At 46.6% G+C, this 24,183-nt stretch overlaps 4 protein-coding genes across 4 annotated transcripts; 2 read left to right on the top strand and 2 right to left on the bottom strand.

The window, feature by feature from the left end:
• The first annotated feature begins 288 nt into the window (after positions 1-288).
• serpine2 (serpin peptidase inhibitor, clade E (nexin, plasminogen activator inhibitor type 1), member 2) lies at positions 289-5,795 on the top strand. The gene is made up of 9 exons (XM_029171025.3): positions 289-482; positions 1,404-1,688; positions 1,769-1,996; positions 2,152-2,349; positions 3,564-3,762; positions 3,847-3,944; positions 4,445-4,531; positions 4,665-4,748; positions 4,903-5,795. Exons 2-9 carry the CDS (start codon positions 1,421-1,423, stop codon positions 4,938-4,940), a joined length of 1,200 nt encoding a protein of 399 aa, XP_029026858.1. The 5' UTR covers positions 289-482; positions 1,404-1,420; the 3' UTR covers positions 4,941-5,795.
• A 76-nt stretch (positions 5,796-5,871) lies between these two features.
• Positions 5,872-14,293, top strand: wdfy1 (WD repeat and FYVE domain containing 1). Its single transcript, XM_029171024.3, has 12 exons — positions 5,872-6,081; positions 7,555-7,622; positions 7,802-7,875; positions 8,069-8,123; positions 8,798-8,948; positions 9,035-9,147; positions 11,040-11,166; positions 11,310-11,415; positions 11,586-11,687; positions 11,762-11,892; positions 12,003-12,111; positions 12,349-14,293. The coding sequence occupies exons 1-12, from the start codon at positions 5,945-5,947 to the stop codon at positions 12,406-12,408; spliced, it is 1,233 nt and encodes a 410-aa protein (XP_029026857.1). The 5' UTR covers positions 5,872-5,944; the 3' UTR covers positions 12,409-14,293.
• Positions 14,294-15,117: 824 nt separating this feature from the next.
• dhrs12la (dehydrogenase/reductase 12-like a) lies at positions 15,118-19,888 on the bottom strand. The gene is made up of 10 exons (XM_029171028.3): positions 19,731-19,888; positions 18,274-18,407; positions 17,889-17,971; positions 17,717-17,812; positions 17,561-17,642; positions 17,411-17,472; positions 17,101-17,205; positions 16,818-16,908; positions 16,607-16,744; positions 15,118-15,783 (listed from the first exon to the last, which is right to left on the bottom strand). Exons 1-10 carry the CDS (start codon positions 19,784-19,786, stop codon positions 15,668-15,670), a joined length of 963 nt encoding a protein of 320 aa, XP_029026861.1. The 5' UTR covers positions 19,787-19,888; the 3' UTR covers positions 15,118-15,667.
• Positions 19,889-20,838: 950 nt separating this feature from the next.
• Positions 20,839-24,047, bottom strand: scg2a (secretogranin II a). The gene is made up of 2 exons (XM_029172231.3): positions 23,889-24,047; positions 20,839-22,843 (listed from the first exon to the last, which is right to left on the bottom strand). The coding sequence occupies exon 2, from the start codon at positions 22,833-22,835 to the stop codon at positions 21,150-21,152; it is 1,686 nt and encodes a 561-aa protein (XP_029028064.1). The 5' UTR covers positions 22,836-22,843; positions 23,889-24,047; the 3' UTR covers positions 20,839-21,149.
• Positions 24,048-24,183: the final 136 nt, after the last annotated feature.

The raw sequence follows: 24,183 nt of genomic DNA, 5'->3' as shown, positions 1-24,183 counted from the left end.
TGGTTATTACTTCCTGTTGTAAATAAACTATACAGTAGGCTTTTAGTTGCGCAAAAGTATAACCGGAAGTAGATGTATTGAGCCCATTTATCGACTTTAAAGCGTTCTATATTCTAGTTTAAGAAAACCACAGAAATGTGAAATTCTCCCATCTCCTTCTAAACGTCACCGTTACTAATGACTAGTACAAACATTATATCTGGACCACTGATTTTCTTTAAAAGCTTTAGTTTTATTTTGAAGGATTGCCGGAAGCTCCTGTTGGGTGACTTTACGTTGGCTTCTAACGGAGAGGTTCGATTCATGAGGGAGGAGTTCAGTCCAATAAAGTCCGCCGAGGAGCCGCAGCTGCTTGAGTTGTTGTTCCCCGTCATTGGAGGCGAGTGTTTTGCTCGTGTGTCGTCGCTGTGATCCGGGTCTTTGTCTGTGGACTGGACGTCAGAGGAAAGTGGGCCAAGACAGTTTCACCTGCGTGTTCACAGGTAGGACGCTCGTTTTGTCGGCGTTATTTAACAACCAACCAAATAACCGTCGCTGCTGTGATGCAGCGCGGCCAGTGTTTCTCAACCAAACAAATAACACGGAGGTTCAATTAACAGGAAGGAACATGAACACCCCCCAGCCTGCGTTGGATAGTTAGGCTTTGTTATTAATTTCAATTAACCCTGAAATATTTAACTTATTCAGCCGCAGGAAAAGCTGTAGTTAGTAATGTATGAGAAGCAGGCTGTTTATTAAAAATGAAAGGTTCTTTTTTGTGTTTTTTCAGGGTACATTATATTTTGAGGCAAAGTTGTTTGATGCAATGTTTCCACCAAATTAAAATACACTATTATAGACTAGTAATGTTCTGTAAACATCAATGGCTATACTCATTGTTTACACTTTACTGCCTTTTTAAATGAAATAAAGCCACCAACAACAACCACACTATTACTTCTATTTACTGGTACATGTACCCTAGATGTTCTGCGTCCCTCTGTATTTAGAGAAGCCAGTAGGTTTTGTGGCTGGCTGTTGGCTCTGCCTTTTGTGAGTGGGGTGTTTGGGTGATTCACTTTCCTAAAATGGCCTGAAACATTTAATTTAGTACGCAGTCGTAATGAAAAAGGAGAGCAGCCTCAGTCGCCTGGCTTTGGTAGAACTGTAGTATTGAGACAGTGTGACTCAGAGTCAGTCCGTCCCTGTGATGCACCGGATGAAAGGTGCTGTTGCTTAAGAGCAAGCAAAGGGGCACGTGAATGCGCCTGGTGAGTCAGTTGAGAGGGATGGGTCATTTTATGGAACGCTACTAGTAGTTGACCTATGGAATCCAGCATGGAGGCTGTAGCTAGTGTGATGCTGAGATGTGAATCTAAGTGATCAGTGAGGGTACCCGTGCTCATTCAGAACGTCTTCCCTAGGTGCCGTTCGGATCAACATGAAGCTCCTGCTCCTGCTGTGTCTGTTTGCCCCCCTGACCCTGTACGCGCATAAAGATAAAGGGGTCCCGTCTCAGTCGTCCTCCTACGGCGAGCGGGGATCAGATCTGGGCATGCAGGTGTTCCAGCAAGTCGCTGCCTCCAAGCCTCTGGACAACGTGGTGTTCTCCCCCCACGGAGTGGCTTCCATCCTGGGCATGCTGCTAGCGGGAGCCCATGGAAGAACCCGGAAGCAGATGGTCAGCGCGCTGCGTTACAAGAAGAACGGTAGGAACGGTTTGAGGTGGAAATGAGTTAAACCCCAAGCGGAGATTGGTTATTAATTCAAAGGGCTTTGTTCTGCACAGGTCCCTACAAGATGTTGAGGAAACTGCACAAATCATTGACGGCCAAGTCGAACCAGGACGCCGTGCTGATTGCCAACGGCCTGTTCAGTCAGGAGGGCTTCTCTATGGAGCCCGGCTTTGTGAGGGAGAACAAAGAAAACTTGGAGTGTAAAACCAGCAGCCTGGACTTTAGCAACCCTCAGGCGGCGGCTGATGAAATCAACGAATGGGTCAGAAATAGCACCAGAGGTAGGAGTCACCAGCTGTAGGCGCTCATCACTCATAGCGACCGCTTGGGAGGTTTGTGTGTCCCTATGATGCTGCATTATTGCCTGCTCACCTGTGTCAAAGTCAATACAAAACCTCCAACCCTAATTGTTGGACTGGACCCTCTTTTCATCCAGGTCACATCTCTGGCGTGATCAGAGCAGATATGCTGGACCCGGCTTTGACCCGTCTGGTTGCTGTCAACTCCATCTACTTCAAAGGCTTATGGAAGGCACGCTTCCTGCCCGTGAACACCAAGATGAAAGACTTCCATGCGGCCGACGGGACGGTATCTGCAGTTCCGATGATGTCCCAGTTATCGGTATTCAAAATGGGTGAGTGACGACGTTCGGGGCGTTTTCACAGAATCACGTTCTATGCACCTGGGCAAATGAAGACTTGGCGACACTGGCCTCACAAAGCTCTCCCGTGCTTTATTAATAAATGTGTTTAATCCTGTACCACTGAGCTCAAACTCCACAGTGTGTCTTTAGTTCAACGTTGTGTTGTTCTTGCTTGTCTAAACTGCTTTGCTGCTTCACCACCGCAATACAAATAGTGAAACTTCTGACTATAATGCTTTGTTTTTATGATGCAAGCACGTCCACTGCCGGAGCATGAGTCATAGGTCAGCCTGGTTGGACAGAAATGGAGGTTTAGTGTGAAATGACATGCACAAGTCAGTCGTCTATAATTAGATGAGTTATCGGAGCGCGGGGTTGAGCGGCGCTAGCACAGAGTCCTGTGGTTACAGTTGTGTGGAGTACGTGAATAAAGCTGGGGCAGTTATTGTGCGAGAGGCACATTTGTTTCTTTCTTTTGTATCCTTCAGTGTTGACCTTTGAGCAGACAGGCTGTGAGTCTCACCCTCATGTTACCACAATTAAATAAAATGGGATTAACCCATAGTCTGCTTTATGACTTCATTGCCCAAACACTGGCTGTGATTTAGTTTAATGGTGCTATAAAGATTAACAAACTGAGGACACGGTAGAATGAGACTTACTGGGGAGACTTTGTGTTCCTTGTTGAACCAGTTGCTAAATTATGCTACATTTGTTCTGATTTGAATCTGCTGACGTGTCGAACTAAAGGAGAATGTTATCTAAAGAGTCAAACCAGTCACTCTGTCTCAATTAAAGATCCAAACCATAGAAGCAAGATTTAAATGAAAAGAAAAGCTCTAAGAACAACATCTATGCATAAACAGAAACCTGTGATACTGTGATTTCAGGGTCTGTTTTGCTCCTCTCCAATAGCTCCTGATATAAAACAGGACTGACCCAGACAGTGCTTTGCCACTGATAAAACAAACTGGTAGCTCTTCTCTGAGCACACAGGAAATGATGTGTTTTCAGTTCCCAGTCTGTGTAGACCAAATAAAACACTGAGCAGCGGTAAGAGACTAAATATTGCCATTGACATCATTGAAGGTTTTCAACAGAAACCTCTGACAAAGTGCGTTTCGAAACATCCATGTTTCCTGAGCAGCTGTTGCTGTCGTCTCCACTTAATAAACCGCTCATTCATGGGCTCCGTTCTCTGGCAGGCGTGGACTCCACCCCGCTGGGAGTGCGTTACAGCGTGATTGAGCTGCCCTACGAAGGTAACCGCCTCAGCATGCTGATCGTCCTTCCGTACGACGAGGACACGCCTCTGTCCAGGATGATCCCACACATCAACACGTCCACCGTGAGGGACTGGACTCAAGTGATGCGCATGAGGAAGGTCCACCTCGTCATCCCCAAGTAAGACGCACGCGCTGAGCGTCCGCTCCTGAAACCTGCTTCCAGCGACTGTGACAAACATTGCCAGCGTGCTCGTGTTTGCAGGTTTTCTGCCGATGCCGAGGTCGATTTGAAAGCTCCTCTTTCAGCGCTGGGTCTAACAGACATGTTCAGTCAGGGCCGAGCTGACTTCAAACACCTCAGTGAGTACAAGCACCCAAAAGTGAAACCGTGGTTCACAAGAGCTTGGTTGAACTGGGAAAACAGGAAAAATGTGAAAGGATTGATGGCTGTTTACTGCAGAGTATGAATCACAGCTGACTGCTGAGTGTGAAAGACTGAATCATTGCTTGTGAATGTCTTGACTTCATCCTCTCGCTTAGAGACGGAATGAAGAGATGTACTGCCATCATGTGGTAAAATGTGCAGTTGAGTTGGTAGGATTACTTCATAAAAAATGTTACTTAAATGCCAGCGTCTAGTGCAATTTAGGGTTCAGGAGAAGAGACATTAATGCCTTTTTATATATGCACTGAATAAAAATGTATGCAATTATAAAAGAGCAAACCAAAAATTAACATGCAAAAAAGCTCTGCAGCAAAGCTCTGTACAAATCAGGTCCCACTGTAACTATGGGCTAAAACATTGAATGTGTATGTTAGTATTTGTGTTATTCAGTGATTAACAGTCAGGGTTTTCTCAGGTGCTGAGGCTGTGTATGTGTCCAATGCACTCCAGAAAGCCAAGATTGAAGTAAACGAGGATGGAACAAAAGCATCTGCTGCCACTAGTGAGTGTTTTAGTAAACTAAAAATGTTCTAGTTGTGCAAGGTCTTACACCTAACCTTAAATGGGACTAAAATATTAAAAGTAACTGAAGTGAATTGCAGTTTCCAACACGTCTTTGCCTTTCGTTCTTGTAGCTGCCATTTTGATGGCTCGCTCCTTTCCACCCTGGATTACTGTGGACCGACCTTTCCTTTTTCTCATCAGACACAACCCTTCAGGTAGAGTCTCCGTTTTACTCAACTTTAGAACTAGACTAAGCTGTTTTCACATGCATTTACAGCAGAAACCTGTCGGACATATCGTGTATCATGGCAGTTTGTGTCGCCAGCAGCATTTAACTGTGGTGAGTGTTGTCCTCATGTCTCTCTGCAGGTACCATTCTCTTTGTCGGCCAGATTAACAAGCCTTGAGCCCAGGTGTCCAGCCAGCAGAGGGAATGCACATACACCAACATGCATAAACCTGCATGTACATACAAACACACACATTTTGCAGTAGATTTGTGAAATATGGAAACATATTTGTTTTAAATGTTGCTTTTTATGTTACTCATTTTCTGTAATGTGTAACATGTTTTTATTTTTTATTTTTTTCAGTTTAGCAGCAGTTCTATTATTTTTTTATTGGTTACATTTTAAAGTAATTGTTGTGTATTTTTTTAGGTTTGGTGCAGGATAATGTACAATGCCACTTTTTCACGTTAATATTTCTCCAGTCACTTAAAAGTTTTACTTGTGTTAATGTACAGCTTCAGACTATTTTGAAGTCTTCTGTTACCAAGCTTGCTTTATATTTTTTTTAAATAAATACACATTGTTATAACACAGTCTTAGAGCGTTACCTCTAATTCCGACATTCTACTGCGGAGTGATAGAACGAGTGTCCAATTTCAACTAAACGGTCTAATTCTGGAGTGGAACTCGGGTTTTCATAATTCTGGAATTCTCTTTAATTTTGTGGCGTTTAAAATTCGAGTGCTTTGTTGCTATAGCGTTTCTAGAACTGTAAAATAACTTGTTTACATTTTTGATTGGGTTTTGGAGAACGTGAAATCCCAGTTTTACATTGATTTGAGTAGAGGCGCAGTGTAAATGTGCACTTCCGCAGAAAACGGATCCGAAGATGTAGTTATTTTCCCTGTATTTCAGGTAAAACATTACATTGTTAAAAAAAATGCATTTCTTAAACATTCTTATGATTGTACCCTCCATGCACTTGTGTTGTAAGTGAAATGTGATTAAAATAAATCGCTCACATTCCGCTCACTTTGTGTCCAATCTGAATTGCGTCGTGTTTGCTTTTACCCACCATTACGGTAATCCTGGCCGCGGCTCCGGCTGTCAGCTGATGCTTCTTTACTGGCGAGTGAGGAGGAAAATCAGCTGAAGGAAAACACTGCTGGCTACTTAGAAACATGGCTGCGGAGATTCATTCGAGGCCCCAGACCGCGAGACCGGTTCTTTTGAACAAGATCGAAGGACACGCAGACTCTGTCAATGCCGCCGTTTTAATACCAAAGGAGGATGGAGTGATCACGGTCAGCGAAGACAGGTGAGTTTGACACGCAGGCGAATGATAGCAGGAGCTAGCGGGCTCCGTCTATTTGCTGGTTATACTTTCATTTATTAGTGTGTTGCTTTAATGTGAATCAGACTACATTAGGAACCCTTTTATTCTGTCGTGGCTCTAACGTGATATTTTACAACAGTCTAAACGTAGCTAAGTGGGAAATCGAGTTGAAAAGATCAGATTACGAGTCTTTAACAACAAATACTTAGTCAGTCAACCATAAACGACAACAATGGAAATACTTGTTTTTACTTATGTATTTATAGCGACCTGCAGTATGTCCAGCAACTGTCCGTTAGTATGAAAATGTCTTCGGGTATATTAACTTGCTAGCTAACTCGCTAGCCACGCAGCTACTCCTAATCATTCTTCCAAACTTGCTGTCTTAAACTGTGCGTCGTCATCTACATAGATTTCAGTTGCCGCACTTGCGCCAAACGGAACTCTGAGCGGCGTTTCACGTAACGAAGAACTCCTAATAACGAGGGGAACCGATTCCGTTTTGTTTTTACATAGCTTCGTGGTGAGTGACATCTAAGCTAGCAGCGCACGATTTCATACTTGTTGAAACGGTTCTGTCCTGCGAGCGTCGCTCGGTTCTAATAGAACGCCTCCTTGTCGGAAGAGCGTGAACGCTCACGTTCAACCAGGAGACGCGGTCCATCAATTGCACTGGGCGCAGTTGTTGCTTATTCAGAGATAGAGGAACTTAAGTGCCGTTAAAGCCACATTTATTTCAAAACAGAAGTTGTGCAGATATGTTGCAGTAGTTTAACCTTGAAGCTGACAGGAAACCTTTTAATAGCAGCCTCTAAATGGTTTTGTGAGGTGAATTTTGCTGAGATGGAGTAAAAACCTTGAAAATGAATCCTAACGAAAACCTGGTGTGATTGTGTTTTTTTTTTAAGCGATAACAGCAGTATGCATGATGTTTAGTCATCAATTTCTCCTTTTGACTAGTGGGATCTAAGATTTGAATTATAGCCTTATAAATGTTTGAAAATAACAATAATTGAAATGGTAGCTATTAAACAAACCTCATTGATTGTGTGTAGAACTAAGTACTACATCTTGGTAAAACCCAGAAGTGCTTCAGTTTTGAATAATCACTTCTGTAAAGTGGTTTCTGCTGCAGTGGTTACTGAACTAAAGGTGCAGGATAACACATTGTTGTAAATGTTAAAGTGTTTTCCTGCACCTTTCATTGCTGTGAACAACAATCAAGCTTTGTGCAGAAAGGGCAGCTTTCCCAGATAAGGATTAAGCTTAGTATTGTTGTGCTTTCTTTTGTATAGGTATTTTTTTGGTTAGTCTGTTTTTAGTTGTGTTCAGAAATGCATTGACGTGATTAAACAGTGACGACATTAGAAAGAGTTCAAAATCACCTATGGGTTCATGCAGGTGTCATGACACAGAAGAGTTCTGTGATTGTGATGTTCTGATGTTTCCCCTCAGAACCATCAGAGTATGGCTGAAGAGAGACAGCGGCCAGTACTGGCCGAGCATCTACCACACGGTCTCTTGTAAGTAAGACTGCATTGCTTTTGTGGGTAAATGAACAAAATGTGTCTATTTGCCGGCCTGGAAAACTACAGTTGTACAACAAATGTCTGTTGCCACAGACATTTGATGTGTAATATGCTAATATGATGTGTAAGATAATTTCCCCGCTCACGTGAACGTCTGCTTCTTTGTCCTCCAGCTCCATGCTCTTGCATGTCATATCACCATGACAGCAGACGCATCTTCATAGGGCAGGACAATGGAGCTGTAGTGGTGAGTGAAGCCGACTCGTAGTAATGGCCTCGTGCCTGCTGCAGGGCACTCACAGCAACCTCCTGTGGTTATTGAATCAGCCCATCTAGTAGCAAAACCTGAATATCTGGGTTTAAACACACTACAAATCCAATATTTGGACTTTTTTTGTTTGCAAACATTGTTTGAGTTTTCAAACTTGCTTGCGTTCTAGGAGTTTCTCATCTCTGAAGATTTCAACAAGATGAATCACGTCAAAACATATCCAGGTGAGATGTAAGATCTGAACATGAAATATGTTCTACAATAAAACATTCTTATGCTACGGAATTTTATTTGCTCACTGTGTGCAGTAAGATGAGCATTATATTGTAGTTGTGATCATGGCACACATACAGTGCCAGTGCATTATATTTCCCTACTGACAGTATAAAACATTTACTATAAGAAGACCCAGCAAAATCAGGGTAGTGCACATAATAGCTGTCAAAATAAAAGCGTTTGCTTTTTGTTTGTTTTTGTAGCTCGAGTTTTATAAATGAAACAAAATGACTCACACTTGACATGACTCACATGACACAATAATACTAAATGCCAATGAAGGTGTGTCTGTGCACACGGCCAAGGGTTACCAGTCCTACTTACTGTTTGCCAGGTACTTCTCAGAAATGCAAATAGTTAAAGCCGTCTAGTTACAGATTCATGTGATTAAATTATTTTTTTGTGTTTTGACAGTGTGTGTTGACTCCATTTTGTCACCAGTTCTATGTTCATTAATGTTGAATTCCACACTTTTATGGTGATGCTGATGGGCTTCGTCTGTCTTAGTCTGGATTACTGTGACACTAAGCAGATCAGCACACAAATGTGCAACTTTGTCTTAGATGGGTTTATCCAGCGTGACCTGTGTCCCTTAACCGTGCTGTGCGTCTGTGTTTTGCAGCCCACCAGAACCGGGTGTCCGATATGGTGTTCTCGTTGGAGAGCGAGTGGGTGGTGAGTACCGGACATGACAAGAGTGTTAGCTGGATGTGCACCCAGAGTGGCAGCATGCTGGGAAGGCACTACTTCAACGCCTGGGCCTCCTGCCTACAGTATCCTACATTAACTTTACATACATGCATCTCATGCAACCAAGGGTTTTTATCCAGAGCTGTTGAATTCCTGACTTTACGCTCAGATACGATCACGAGACACAGCATGCCTTTGTTGGCGACTACTCGGGACAGATCACGCTGCTGAAACTGGAAAAGCAGACGTATTCCACCATCACCACACTGAAGGGTCATGAAGGTAAAGACGCACAGTGTACAATTATTTATCAGAGCAGCTGTTGTCTCACAGTGGAGTTGAGCTTAGCATAGTTTGTCTTGCATACAAAATATGCTTATCTGGCTGCTGTGAATAACAGATGACCCACAGTTATCCCACATGGTTTAACTGTGAAAAAACTAATTAAATCCAATATTACTTAAAAAATGACTTTTGGTTTAATTGTGGGCTGACATGAGATGGTAGTAAATAAAATCATAATAATTGTTATAAATGAGAATGCCTTTTGGCATGAAGACACAATACATTTCCTGGAACAGAACTTTTTAAGCCAACAGTAGAAACCATAGAAGAATGATCTACACTGCCAAATTTAGCAGGATGTGACACTCCTGTTCCAACTTTCCAAATTCAGTTTTGGATGATGACGGAAAATATAATTTTATTCGCTGCTGTAGAAATTCCCATTACTCATCCTTTGTGTTGAGAGTTGGCCACTGGACTTGCTCCATTTTCATCAAGCTGTTTCCATGATCATGTGAATCCTTGAGATTGGGTTGTCGTTTGTGGGAAAACATCACCCCCCCCCCCAACAAAATGGAAATGCTTCACCCAAGGATGAATACATTACTCAGTATTTGTATTCAGGGCATCCGTGTACTTGTAGCTGTGCCAAGGATACACAAAGGAGCCTGTAGGACTGTAGGACACTTCACTGTGTGAAATAAATACTTCACTGTGTTCTTGGGGGGGGGGGGCACTTATTGCATATGAGCAGATAAGGTTGAGTCATCCGACCAGATAATCTCTCCGCTGCTCAGAATGCGTGGTATTATTGCAGCCATATAAAGATTAGTCAGCTGTGACAGGTGTGTTGCTGCTGCAGTGGTTACATATATGCCAGGAAAGGAAACGAGCACAGGCCATAAAATATGTAATGTTTCAGCGGTCGCTCCCTCTTAACGCACTTCCCGGGAAGCAGTGACACACACTGTGTTGTTATTGTAACTAATGGTCTGTATGGATCAGTCTGTTCTGCCAGGAACGCTTCATCAGGGAGCAAGCAGGCTGTTGACTGTACGAATGGTTCATCACATCAAAAACACAATAGAAAGCTCAAATTCCAGGAAACTCCCTCCTCCTGTTCTTAAAAAATGCGATTAGCGGTTCCTTGTGCATTTAAAGTATTGACAAATAGACGGTTCTTATCTTAAGGCATTAAGTGTGTGAGGTAAGCAGATTTGAGTGATAATAGGTTCAGCCCTGCTGATGAACAGGACTGTTTTCCTCATGTAAGGGCCCAGGTTGCATTTTATGCATTAGCTGTGCTTGTTTCCACAGGCTGTTAAATAATTTTCTCTGTTCTCAGCATCAGAGCAGCTGTGTGAGTGTTCAGTTCTTATGAAATGTTTGACATCAGACAAGAATGGGCAGATGGTCGGCGTCCCATGGTTGATCAGCTGAATACAACTGAGAAACCTGCTGAGCCGAGGCCAACGGCCAAGACCGGAGCCAGATCTTGCTTTCTGCCCCAATAAACAACCGTCGCATTCCAGAAAAACACACACACACAGACATTTTCTTGCTGCTCATTGTAATTAATAATCATTATTCAACACTGTTGGACGACTGGGAAATATTTTGTGCATATTTAAGACAAATGTAGAATGTCTTAATCTGGGTTTTTCAGACAGCTTCAGTCTTATGTTAGAGGAGAAGAATAAGTTGACTTTTTAAGTGCCATTAGTATTTTTTCCTGATGTATCAACAAAATTTTTGACTGGTTTTGCTGGGTCTCCCTGCAGTACTTCCAGCGTGCACTAGATGGAGCCAACAGGCCGGATCATCATAGTGTCCTACACAAGCGCTTGCGGCACTAAACAATGAACACAAGTCTCCTTTGTGCCCTCCAGGAAGTGTAGGAGCCTTGTGGTGGGACCCTGTCCAGAGGCTGCTGTTCTCAGGGGCCTCTGACCACAGCGTCATCATGTGGGACATCGGGGGCCGCAAAGGACGGACGCTCTTGTTACAGGGCCACCAGTAAGTTCTTCAATGCATGCACTGTTTGTCAGGGATTGTGACATGTACAAACTCTTTCGTAAACTGGTGTGTTTAAATAGCGCACAATTACAGTTACACTTAAATTTGTAACTCTAGTTTCTCTTTTTTTCATCGTCCACCAGCGAACGCGTTCAGGCCCTGCGTTACCTGCAGCTGACGAGGCAGCTGGTGTCGTGCTCCGCTGACGGAGGCATCGCCGTGTGGAACATGGACACACAGAGAGAAGAGGTTTGCACAACTCAGGCCACTGTTGTTTGTGAGATGCACACACTATAATGCTACCGCCTTATACTCTCTATTTTCTGATGTGTCCAGCATATGCAGTAGAAAAGACAATGTACAGTAGCAAAAAGACGCTATTATACCATGTTGTTGATTAACTAAGTGTGTTTGTGCAGGCGCCTCAGTGGTTAGACAGCGACTCGTGTCAGAAGTGTGAGCAGCCTTTCTTCTGGAACATTAAACAGATGTGGGACACAAAGACCCTGGGGCTCCGACAGGTAGGTGCTCGTCACGCTCAGCGCTGGCAGCTCCCACGCCCACGCCATATTAACACACGGGCGTGTATTCACAGCACCATTGCAGGAAGTGTGGCAAGGCCGTGTGTGGGAAATGCAGCTCCAAACGCACCACGTTTCCCATCATGGGCTTCGAGTTCCCCGTGCGAGTTTGTGACGCCTGCTTTGACACCATCAAAGAAGAGGAGTGAGTAAACGTCTCCAGATGTTTCTCCACGTCATGACCTCGTTGTTAGCACTCAAACGCGCCTCTGACAAAATGCTGTGGTTGTGTGTGTGTGTGTGCACGCGATGCAGCCGGACACCGCTGGCCACGTTCCATGAGGGGAAGCACAACATCGCCCACATGAACATGGACCCATCCAGAGGCCTGATGGTCACCTGTGGAAGCGACCGCATTGTTAAGGTCAACAACGGTTCTTTGATACCACATGATTCATGCGCTCAGGCAAAGACAAACACTGACCTTTGGAAGCAAACACAGACTTCTGTCCTAAAAATCTGAACTTTAGGAATAAAATTGTATTTTGTTTAAACTATAGTAGGAAAAGAAAAAATATTTTTTGTAATTTTGATTGATCATTTATTAATTATTGAACTAAAATCCACATCTGTCCCTGTTATTGACCGTTTGTCTCCACAGATCTGGGATATGACGCAGGTGGTTGGCTGTAGCTTAGCAACAGGCTTCTCTCCGCGCTGATTAACCCAGGCAGCTACAAGCCCCACCCACTCTTCCAGTGTCATGGAAACCCCTCTGTACAGTACATCTCTGCATCATGCCTGGGAACTTCAGCTACAACCAGGCCTGCTCTTCGTGGATGTGCGATGGTGTGTGTGTGTGGGTGTGGGTGTGTGCGTCTTTGTAGTGTATCCGTCCACATTCCCTTTGATTTTCTTTTCTTCTTAGTATCACTGCTGGTCCCTCCTACAAGTGTGGGTGTGTGACTTTGACTTCCTATGATCTTTTTAAACAGAACCCTAAGCACAATGGTGTGTTTGCGTGTGTATGTATGTGTGTTTCGTGTGCATGTATCCTAATGGTTTCTCCTGTGGGCTGAATGGTACTGAAATTAGTGTTTACATTATTTCTGATACCTAAAGTTATTTTTATCACCTTTGCACTGTAAAGTTTAGTGTCATTGATTCTCTGACCTGCAGTTGTACAACCATAAATGAGCTTTTCTTGCTTGTAACTGTGGCCCACTAACTGCATAAGAACTAATCACTGTAACTTACAAAAAAACAGTATGTGTATATAACCCCTGCATCATGTGTATGCTTGATTGTTGCTTGAAATTACTCTCTCTGAAACAGTGGTATGCTTTTTTCCCTGGGTTTTTCCCCTCCATGTCAGTTTTTCAGTTTGTGTTTCACCAGTTGGCCTTAAATCACTCTCAGGTGGTTTGGTATGTAGTCACAGAACAGGGGGACGATTGGGGGCGCCATGTCACGTGGGACAGCTGACATGGTAAAAAAATCAAAATTGGGATATTTTGTAGTACCAGGTCTTGACAGTGGGATTAGAGAGGTGGCCTGTTCAGTCATCCTGAGGAGAACCAGTGGAATTACTGTTCAAGATCTGATTAGTGTGATCATTCCAGCTTTTACCTCTTAACAATTAAACACACGTTTAGAAAGTAGCCCAGTGTCACAGCACAGCACAACACAGGTGGTTTCATGTCTCGTGAGAATGACTTTCATCCCTACGTTGGAGAATATTTTGGGTGTAAAACTGCATTTCCTCGCACCAGAGCGGCGCTCAGTTACTGCATGGGCAGCGTGAGCGACACGTAGCAGCAAACTGGCTCCTTTCATTACCTATGACTGATGTTTCCTGCTCTATTTGTATGAGGGATGTGAATGACGCACTGAATTGCACAGCTTGTGGTGTCGTGTCCAAACCTAACCGAGCGTTTTGTACCTTCAGACGCGGGAGAAGTGACGGCTGGATTTGATTTGGCGTCCCTGTAAATAGCGGTTAATATCTTCTAATGCTAGACTAACGCTTGCCTTATTGTAGGGAGAAAGTCACCGCTGTCTTGTAATTACTCAGTGTAGTCACATTCCATTTTTTTGATCACTTAGTGCATATTTATATTTGTAGTAAAGTATTTATCATCACTGTTATTGTCCTTTTACTTCTTCGTTTCATGTCATAGTCATTTTAGAACATGTCGAACACTAATGAAGCACAGGCAAATGTACCATTGAGGTGAAGAGCAGGTTGTCGCGCAGCTGCGTTCGTTCCGTCATACAGATCTTACACCGAAGGTTTTATACAAAGGTTTTCATTATTGTCCTGTAAATTCTTCAAACCTCTTGTAAGCTGGTGTGTGGTGAGACACTGATGGAACGGCGAGCTGCAAAGTCCAGCAGAGGCCTTTTCAGACCTGTTAGAAAATAAAAGATGCATTTGTGGGTTTATAAACAGAAGAACAAAAGAGATGAATAGAGAATCTGGTTTTGCTGCCATATGTGACTTAAAGCATAAGCAATTACTGTTCATTTTTAACCCAATGTTATTTAGTATCTCAAAAGACTAAATCCAGTGTTATGTATATTGTTGAAATAAAAGATTAAACGTGCATTTTATTTTTTTCCCTTTAGGCCTTTTGGACGTAGCAAACCAACACTGACAGCACAGTAGAATCAGTTCTCATCCAAAATGCTTCAAGATGAACTGTTGAGCTTGCAAACACTTGAATATGTCCTTCAACTAGTTACTAACCATGTTTTTCCACTCAGACAGGTGGTTTATTCAACTCACTTGTTGATGGTAATCCTTATTAGCCTTTTCCCCGTTTCCCTAACATTACATGGCCATCTGGTGTTTCCGGTTCATCATCTGGTGCCAAACCCATCTATCAGTTCAACCTAAGCATCGTAGAACTCCATCAGGGATCTACAGGGTTTTGTCAATGCTGCAGTACAATCAGATGCCAGAACTCGCATTATTATTTCCTTTATCTGGTCCCAGTCCTGGGTCTGAGGCCTTAACTCCACGGTTGGTGTGAGAGGTGGCAGGATTCACTGTTTTCAGAAACATTTAGTAGAATGCATCTTCAGAGTGTCCAGTGGTTGAAGGAAGTGAAGGTCTGGCGTTATAGCTGCTTTGCTTTGCTTTACTAAATGGAGCATGTACCTTTTTTCTGCTGTTTAGTTGGTCAAACACAGCCTTCATGTTGACGAGAGGCCACATCGAGGCATCGGAGGTGTCTCGTTTCCTACACGTGGCCCATAATGTATATCTCAGAATAACTGTATTTTTAAATACCGTTGTTGACAGTACAGTTCTGGTTCAGTCTCTGTCCTCCAACAGGACACGGAGAAGAACCTGTGCTTAATAAAGATATTCTCATGTTTTTCTGACTTTTTGGGTTTAGTTTTTATAATGAAGCACAAACAGATCTGCGTTATTATTATAATTTTATTCAAGCGAACATTTACAGGATCAACTGGAGCCACAGTTACAGTGGACATTAAAGGTGCTGTGCAGATACGACGCTGCTGTTCGACACGCGGCTCGTGGAGAGAACGCCGGCCGCCGCCTGGGTTCAGCCTGTGCTGTGCAGTCAAGCAGGTCCTGTGCGTTAGTTCCTCACATGGTGTTAGACACGACGCGCGGCACACGTGTGTGAGTCAGCGAGCGCGAGGCTTCGCCCGCAGCCGTGACTTTGGTCCCGGCAGATTCCCATCTGACCGGCGCCTTTGAGCAAGTCACACCGACGGACCGCTCGTTCTCTCCATCAGCGACACGCGACGCCATTGGCGGTTAGTTGATTTTAGCTCGACTCTGGGAACGAGAACAGAGGTTAATCTGAAAGCTGTTGCTAAGCGTGAAGCAGCCGGCTGTTTGAGTGCAGGTGAACGGTGCAGCTTCCAGATGTTTGCTCGCAGATGTTTGTTTCTCTGCGCTGGGGCCAGCGTTGGCGGGCGCGGCCTCCCGGGTCCCCGCCGGCTCAGTGAGGCTGGAACGTCTTGGCCAAGTCGTCCAGCAGAGACATGAGCTTCTGCTCCTCCAGGGCGGAGCTGTGGGTCCAGGCCAGCGGCAGGTGGGTGGACACCATCCTCCGGTCTGAGCACAGACACGCGCAACGTGTGAAGGTGCCACCTTTTTATAAATGCCTTTTCCTGTTCTCAGCTCATCACCTGCGACGTAACAGTCTTCAGCGGTTAAATTTAGACTTCAGAGTTTCTGAAGTGGAAGACTTTTGCACTGATGCGATGAACTATTCGCACCAGGACTGACCAGATGAAACTGCTGGATACAGAGCGTCAGTGCTGCCTCTCACCTGTCTGGTCTTTAGCAAAAGTAAACAACAGTCAGAAATGACCTTTGAGTGGAATCAACGTTCTGATGAAGGTCATCAACAGCTGCAATGGATGACATTTACCATCCTCATCGCTTAAGCTACTTAGCATTTACCTTTCACTGTGGATTAGATATATAAAATAGAACAAACCTTTTTAGTTTTTGTCAGATTATGTTTGAATTAATCACAGAAGTGTCAGGATTTCTGTGGTCACTGTCATTTTAATGGCAGTGACTAAGACCCAAACGGACCCCAGTGTTACAGCAGCCAACGTCGGGCTCCGGCCTCGGCTCCGGCCTCGGCTCCGGCCTCGGCTCCGGCCTCGGCTCCGGCCTCCGTCGCTCTCCTGGGCCACTGGGGTGGTTGTGCTCATAGGAGCACTGTACTCTCTGGCCGTATCTGGCACCAAACGCAGCCCACTCCAGCTGCGCTGGACGCGGGCCAGCGCCGCGCACGCCCACAAGCGACAAACACGTAATGAAGGCGCCGTCCCCTTGTCCCCTCGTCCCCTCGCCCCTCGGTCTCATTCGTCTCTCACCTCCGTCTCCCTCCTGCATAAACAGATGCGGACGTTTCTGCCCTCACCCTGATAGAAGCGTCCGCTGGGGTTCGTGGCTGCAGCTTCGGACACGGCCAACCACACCACGGTGTCGGCCCCCTGCTCCGGGCTCCGCAGGCTCTCCCTCATGGAGCGGTGGAAGTCGGGCATGGCGTTGGCCACGGCTGGCACAGACAGAGGGAGGGAGAGCATGAAGTAGCTGCGCTGTTAGACTTGGGCTGGTGCTACAGTAGTTACCTGGGGTGTCCACCCAGCCAGGATGCATGACGGAGAAGTGGATGTTGGCGTGGGCCTTTGCAAACTGCTCTGTCATCACCACCTGCTGCCTCTGGAACACGCACGCACACACACACACACACACACACACACACACACACACACACACACACACACACACACACACACACACACACGAAGCTCAAATGCCTCTTTAAAACCAAACCGTGTGCTGAACACACATCTTCCCATCTGTTGGATGGAGACTCCTCCTGTCGTTGCTGTGAGGTGACTCAGCTCTTACTTTGTGCTGGGCGTAGACCATGGTGCCGTCGTAGCGTCCTCTGTCCGACTGCAGGTTCCCTATCCTCAGCTTCTGCACCAGCATTCCTCCTGAGGACACCGTGATCTGAGCACAGGAACAGAAACAGGGCTGACCGGCTGGAGAGGATGAAGTTATCATCACTGAAATGAGGTTGTAGCAACTAACACAACACATTTATCATAGCATTTCCGCTAGACTTTTGATATTAGCATGGCTGTATCTGACTGGTGTCCCTTCCTCAGCCAATAAACTGGAACAAACAGTAGGATGCTGTGCCTCTCAGACTCACCACTCTGGGATCTGCGCTCTTCTCCAGCAAAGGAATGAGACTCTTGGTGAGAATGTAAAGCCCTAAGCGACAGACAGAGGTGGAAAACAGCTGTCACCATCACCACCCTTCTCACTGGCGCCGTCACCTGTCACCTGAACCCCGCCTCACCAAGGACGTTGGTGGCGAAGCTCTTCTCCAGCCCCTCGGCGTTCACGTCCCTCTGACTCATGATGGAGCCGGCGTTATTGATCTGCACACATTACAGCGCGCGGTGAAGAAGCAGCAGCAGCAGCAGCAGCGTCAACACCGAGACAGGGAGCTCACCAGCACATTCAGAGCCTTGTACTTCCTCTTGAAGGCTTCAGCGAACTCCCACACCTTCCTGGTCTCGGACAGGTCCAGGATGTGGACGAAGACCTCCTGCAGCAGCAGTTTAGAAGGTTACATCAAGTCATGTTATGTGAGATGTGCCCATGAGGAGTAACTTGAACTGTACTTTATTTCCTGTCTCCTTGACAATATCAGCTCGGGCCTCCTCGGCCTTGTCTTTGTTCCTGCAAACCATGTGGATCGTTCCACCTGTGACAGACACAGATTCAGTATAAAGCCGAGTTCATGGGGGTTTTGCCGACTATTGATGTTGAAATAATGACAATTGCAAAATAGCAAAGCGGTTGCGAGATCAACCTCTGGCCATTGAACCGCTCACCCTGGGCCTGATGCACCGTTACAGTGCAGTTCCTCCACATACATGTATGTATTTAAAAACACTGTGATCAGGCAGAATACCGCCTGATGAAGGGAGCTTCTTCTCTACAAGCACTGCCATGGTTACTGCCAGTCCTGCTACTATTATTAGTGCCTGCCGTCGTGAGTGGTACCTTTCTTGGCGATGGCCATGGCGGTGGCTTTACCGATGCCGCTGTTGGCTCCGGTTATCATGAAGGCACGGCCGGCCACCGACACCTCCAGGTCCTTCTCCACGAAGCGTTTGGACGATGCCACGAATGCATTCCTGAAAAGGATGGGTAGTGTTTACTGGTGTGTGTGTGTGTGTGTGTGTGTGTGTGTGTGTACTCTACTGTACACACAATGAAGGAGCGCGTGTGCCTGGCATGAGACTAATGGCAGTGACACCACCACTAATGTATGTGTGTGTGGCACCGCGGGCTTCCAATGCCCCCATTGTCCTGGATGCCATTGTTGAGGGTGGTCAGAGGGGGGTGTTTCTGCGGCTAAATGCCCGCTCTGTTCCACGGTGTCATGCAGAGAGCTATTAGTGCGGGGTCAGAGCGGGTTTTCAAGCAGCTCTCTGGGCGAAACCATAACATAGAACAAAGGAAAGAAGGGAAACAATCACAAAAGCACCTCTTCAAACAACTTGGCTGACGAGAAAAGGCGACTCGGAGCTCGGTTAAACCACACAGATTTAGCTAAAGCCCCCAGCTTGTGCTCGCGTTCGTGCATCAGAATGAGACTGTTCACGGATCCGAATCTGTGATTTTTAATGGGTCCGTGCAGTTTCAGTCTGTTCGGCAGCGCAGTGACAATGAAGGCTGGACGTCAGCGTCCGCAAGCAGCAGCAAATAAGCCGCTGGAGACCCAGGTCCATAGGGCCCATAGGAACAATGGGACCAATAGGACCAATGGGACCCACAGGACCCTTTGGACCCATAGGACCCATAGGACCCATAGGACTTATACAACCCATAGACCCATAGGACGCATAGACCCATTGGACCTATAGGTCCCATAGGACTCATAGAACAAATAGACCCATAGACCCATAGACCCATAGACCCATTGGACCCATTGGACCCATTGGACTCAGACACGCTGCCTTCTGATGGGAACAGCCAGCTTTCATCTTTTTGATGTGTCTAAGCAAAATCTATATCTCCTAATAACATTAAATACAAAAAAGATTTGCCTGAAAATGACTTATTATTAAAAGTATTTCATTATTAACTAATATTGATTAAAACGACTTACACCAGTTTTAACCAGCTAATTAACTCATCTGCAGCTTATTGCAGCAATATTATAGTTTTAACTTTCTTCAGGAACGTTGTGAATTTAGCATTTACATGTGCAAAATATAATTTCACTAAAGTATCAGAAATCAACAAGAATAGGAAAATAACTATATCATGAATAAATTAAAGGTCCTTTCAATAATTTTAGCAGCATAAAGGCATTTAAAAACAAACAAGTAAAATCAAAAATAGAAAACATTAGTGCTTATCATAGTGCTTATAGCCGGTAAAAATGTTAATATTTTACTTTCCATTTTATTGATTGTTGCTGCAGACACTCGAGGACAGACGGAGCGTCTTACCTGGTGAACTCGGTCACTCCCTTCACGAACCAGGCGGAGTTGCGGTACAGAGACATGCTGCTGCTCTGGAAGCCTCTCGCTCGCTCAGCTGGCCTCTCCCCTCGGCTTTTACTCTGGACCAGAACCACGTGGATCTGAGCCGAACTAACGGCGGGTGACGAGTCCGGCGGCCCCCCAGCGGCGAGAGGACGGCGCGCGTGCAGTTCAGGCGTCCGCGCGTCTCTGAGGTGCGCCAGTACGGAAGACGCACGTGTTGCGCCAGATCTCCGGGCTTAAAATCCGACTCGGAGACAATAGACGTGTGTCTAATAGAGACATACAGTATCTGCTTAATCAACAATAACAATTATCCATCTGCTGAGGCCTGGCGACTTTATCCAGATTTTTTGTCCAGATTTATGTGTCTTATATTTGCATGATTTATCAGACGCCAACTTCTTTCCCTAACTTAAAAGCTGTAACTCAATCCAGATCAGTGCTTTGGAAACAGGAAACATCAGAAACCTTCCAGATGAAATGTCTGATTTGCTTTAGTCGTTCATCCGGCGCAGAGAGAAGCAGATGTGCCTCCAGCTGCAGTCCGGGATCACAGATCCCATTAATCACCCTCAGCAGCCGGTCGTTTTTACCAATCAAGGGTTCTGGACGTGTTTCGTTCGGTGCTGATCCTCATTCTCATTGTGAAATCCACCTGCTGCGTGATGCAAGTGCCCACGTCCAGTAGCACATCTGCGTTTGCACGTTGACCAGGCTTCACATTTAGATTAACAGTAGACTAAGAAGCAAATATTTCACTTAAATTACGCAGACGTTTTTTCCAGTTTATGTTAAAATGTGCAGGAATGATGTAAATCTCCTGTCTCTGCAATCAGACTCCCTCTGGTGTCCATCAGGCGCCTTCGCTCCAGAGCCATTTCACTTCACTCAGCGCGATCCAGTGGAAAACAGGGGAATTCAATTAGTGCCTTTGTCTTGTGATGAGTTATTACCGGAAACACGACATTTCTCCTGTTTATCTAAATGCCTTCATAAATATTTAGGATGGTGTTTCAACCCCAGCGGACATCGAGTGTGATGGTGAGTAAATAAAGAAACACTACACAGTAAGGAAAAATAAAGTCAATGCTTTATTAACCGCAGGTATGTCACATATGACCACACTTAAGAAAGAATTACAAAAAACACAAGTGAATCTAAGGGATCCGACACTGAGTCTGATTCTAAGTGTGTGCGTGTGTGTGTGTGTATTAAAATGTAAGGCTGGTGAGTCACACGTGCTAGTTGTTGAGCCACAAATTAAAAAAAGGCGTCAAATGAATTCCAAACACCCATATTTCTGCTAGTAAATGAGGACCTTTGGGACTCTACAGGTGAACTAAAGGAGACGAGAGGTTTGACCTTCGACCTGTACACTTGTGTTCACTGAGCGGCGTCGGCCTCGGCGTCGCCCTCGGGGTTCAGGTAGCTCAGCAGCGTCGCCACGGCGTCGCCGCCCCTCCCCCCCTCCTCGCTCGGCCGCCTCTCCTTCAGGCTTTTGCCTGAGTCCATCTGATCAAAGTAATCCTGCACGGCCTGTTCAAAGGATCCCGCCTCCTCCCGCTTCTGGCCCCTGTTGTACTCGGGCCGCGGGTGCTGCGCCAGCATGCGGGCGGCTAAATACGCCGCCAGCTCGTCCTCGGCGGCGGCGGCGGCGGCGGCGTCGTACCCCGGCTTGGTGGGAGCGCCCCCCCCCGGACGCCGTGACGGGGGGCTCTTGTGCTGCCGCTGCTTCCTGCCGGGAGCTGGATCCTCGGCGCCGCCCAGCCCCAGGATGCTGAGGATCTCCTCCCTCCTCTGCTCCTCGGCAGACCTCTGCCTGTCGGGCAGGCGTCTGCTGTGGGGTCTCTCGGGGCTCTGGGGCGCCGTCCTCGCGGGCGTCTGGTACAGCGTGTTGTATTCTCTGGCGCGGGATTCGCCCCGATTGGACGCGCCCCCCTTTCGGAGCATGTCCATCAGGTCTTCGGGCGGGATCTGGTACTTCTGGGAGATCTGGATGAGCTGGTAGATGGCTCGTGGGTCCACGTTGTCTCTGTACTGAGCCTGAGCCACCCTCCTCACAGCCCTCTCCTCTTCCTCCTCTTCCTCCTTTATTTCTCTTTTCTGCTCCTCTTCTTCTGTTTTCTCCAGCACTTTGAGCAGATAATAGTCCACTAAGTTGGCAACATCGTCCGCATCCTTTGACCTTTTGACTGGGTAGCCTTCATCGTCCTCCTCCTCGTTATCTTCGTCCTCGTCATCTTCGTCGTAATCGAACCCTCGGTCGTCCTCGTGTTTATCGTCCCTCCTCTCCTCCTCTTCCTCCTCCTCCTGCTCTTGCAGTGGACCCCAGTCGCTGAAGTCCCCGCCCGCGTTGTCGTACGCCACATTTCTCACATTAAAGGCGCCGTCGTCTTCGTCCTCGTCATCCTCCTCCCTCACCTCGCCCTCCTCCTCCTGCCGCTTATGCATGGGCTTCGTCAGCTTGTCCAGCTCGTCAAACATCGACTGCAGGGTCGCCATGTTCTGAGGCGTGTACTTCTCCTCCACGTTCTCATTGGTGCGTTTGGCCGGGCCTTCATCCTCATCCTCCTCGTCCCCCTCCCCCTCCTCCTCGTCCTCGAACATTAGCGGCAGCTTCCTGTGGGGTGTGATGCCACGTTGCTTCTGCTGCACCTTCGCGGCTGCTCCCTCCACGCCGGCGCCGAGCGACGCGGGCTTGGCGGGTTTCTCCGTCTGCTGGAGGGTGCTGAGCACGGCCTGGAGCAGCTCCTCGCTCTTGTCCTCCCTCCCGTCGTTTCGCCCCCCCTCCTCACCCTCCTCATCGTACTCCATCTTCATAGGGTTGGAAGCCAGTCTCAGCGCGGGGGGGCCCCTCTGACGGAGGCTCTCTATGTACTGCAGGGCTTTGAGCATGTCGGCGTTGGGAGCCTGCTGGACATTTGATTCGCCTCCCCTCAGTCTGTGCTCTCTGAGAGACGCGGCGCGAACGCCCGAGGGGCCGAGGAGGAGGAGGAGGAGGAGGAGGAGGCTGGCGAAGCAGACGAGGAGGGGTTTGCCTGGCGTGGCGCGCTCGCAGACCGACGACATCGTGACGCCTGCAGAGAAAAGCGAGGAGGCACATGTCAGTCGTGACCTTTATGCGCTGAATCACAGTCTTATCACTTTAAATGTCTGATCTCATGATGACATCACACACCACAGGGACACATAATGGGTTTGAAGCCAGGTTTGAACCAGGTCGAACCCTGGAGTTTCTACTGAATGTCTGAACCTGTTGCAGTTAAACAAATCATCCTCTTTTACATTGTTTACATATCTATCACAGTGTTGATTGGATTTGTTGTAGTATTTTTAGGAGACACAGTTTGCACCAGAGCTTAGATGACAGATAACAGAACATTAGCGCTGTTGCTGTATAATGGAACACAGAATGTTAGCGCCCCCCTCCATCTTCCTGCCTGTTGCTGGGATTTGAGGATCCTGCTGGAATCCTGCCTCCTGTTTTCCAGCTGTAGTAATGGCAGCGACATTTAAGCTCCCGTGCATATTACATTAGCCCTCGAAGTGCTGCTCCTCCGTTGCCAAGGTAACCCGGTGAGGCTGATGTTTCCATGTAGCCGCCTCTTTAATCGATTCTAAAACATGTAATCTCCGATTATAATTACGTTCGTTCAATCTTCCGCGTGCTGCCGCAAACTGCCCTCCAGCGGGATAAAGTCCGTCCACTGCACTTTATTAAGACGTTTAAATATGAGTTCATTTTGAGAAACAAGAATCAAATGAAAAAAAATAAGCGCCGATACATAAGTAATTACTACGATGCTGTTTACTTTCCCTGCGGTTTTTCTCGATTGGATTTAAATCTGCGAACTTCACTTCGCGGAAAAGTTACAAGTGTGCGCTGCGGAGCGGAGACAATTAGAACAATCTGAAGCGAAATGCGATCAAAGCGACACCGCGGGCGACACCACGCAACCTCGTCGCGTCAACATCTGTGGCGGTGCATCAGGTTGGCGAAGCGCGAGCGCGGCAGGAGAAGTAACGACAAAAACACAACAACAAAACATCTTGTGAAACGTGAAAGCAAACGGGCAGCGAGTCGTGTTGATGCGGGCCATGCTGCTAATACCCAGCTCTTACCTTAATAGCAGTAATCAGTTCGCATGGAGGGTCGTGAGTGAGCCGAGCATATCTCTGCCTCGCGGTGGGAGTCTGGTTTCAGCACCGCGGACAGCTCCTCATGCTATTAGAGGAACCACCTGACTCGTGCGTCAGAGACCGAGGATATACGCAACCCACGCACTCAGACACACACACACACACACACACACACACACACACACACACACACACACACACACACACACACACACACACACACAGTTAATTTGAGTCAGCCAAACAAAACTGCTTCTCTGTCTGAATATGAACTGAA

Source organism: Betta splendens, chromosome 13 (genome assembly GCF_900634795.4).
Source record: "Betta splendens chromosome 13, fBetSpl5.4, whole genome shotgun sequence".
Taxonomy (NCBI): Eukaryota; Metazoa; Chordata; class Actinopteri; order Anabantiformes; family Osphronemidae; genus Betta; species Betta splendens.
The sequence above is the reverse complement of the archived record's forward strand: the minus strand, read 5'-3'. Positions and strand labels throughout refer to the sequence as shown.

Excerpts from the sequence above, each read along its gene's own strand:
- scg2a (XM_029172231.3), bottom strand. The coding sequence starts at position 22,835 with ATGTCGTCGGTCTGCGAGCGCGCCACGCCAGGCAAACCCCTCCTCGTC.
- wdfy1 (XM_029171024.3), top strand. The coding sequence starts at position 5,945 with ATGGCTGCGGAGATTCATTCGAGGCCCCAGACCGCGAGACCGGTTCTT. Across the intron at positions 6,082-7,554 it reads ATCACGGTCAGCGAAGACAG|AACCATCAGAGTATGGCTGA; the intron begins GTGAGTTTGACA and ends GTTTCCCCTCAG. Across the intron at positions 12,112-12,348 it reads GAAGCGACCGCATTGTTAAG|ATCTGGGATATGACGCAGGT; the intron begins GTCAACAACGGT and ends TTGTCTCCACAG.
- serpine2 (XM_029171025.3), top strand. The coding sequence starts at position 1,421 with ATGAAGCTCCTGCTCCTGCTGTGTCTGTTTGCCCCCCTGACCCTGTAC. Across the intron at positions 1,689-1,768 it reads GCTGCGTTACAAGAAGAACG|GTCCCTACAAGATGTTGAGG; the intron begins GTAGGAACGGTT and ends TGTTCTGCACAG. Across the intron at positions 3,763-3,846 it reads GTCCACCTCGTCATCCCCAA|GTTTTCTGCCGATGCCGAGG; the intron begins GTAAGACGCACG and ends TCGTGTTTGCAG.
- dhrs12la (XM_029171028.3), bottom strand. The coding sequence starts at position 19,786 with ATGTCTCTGTACCGCAACTCCGCCTGGTTCGTGAAGGGAGTGACCGAG. Across the intron at positions 18,408-19,730 it reads GGAGTGACCGAGTTCACCAG|GAATGCATTCGTGGCATCGT; the intron begins GTAAGACGCTCC and ends CATCCTTTTCAG. Across the intron at positions 17,643-17,716 it reads ACAAGGCTCTGAATGTGCTG|ATCAATAACGCCGGCTCCAT; the intron begins GTGAGCTCCCTG and ends TAATGTGTGCAG.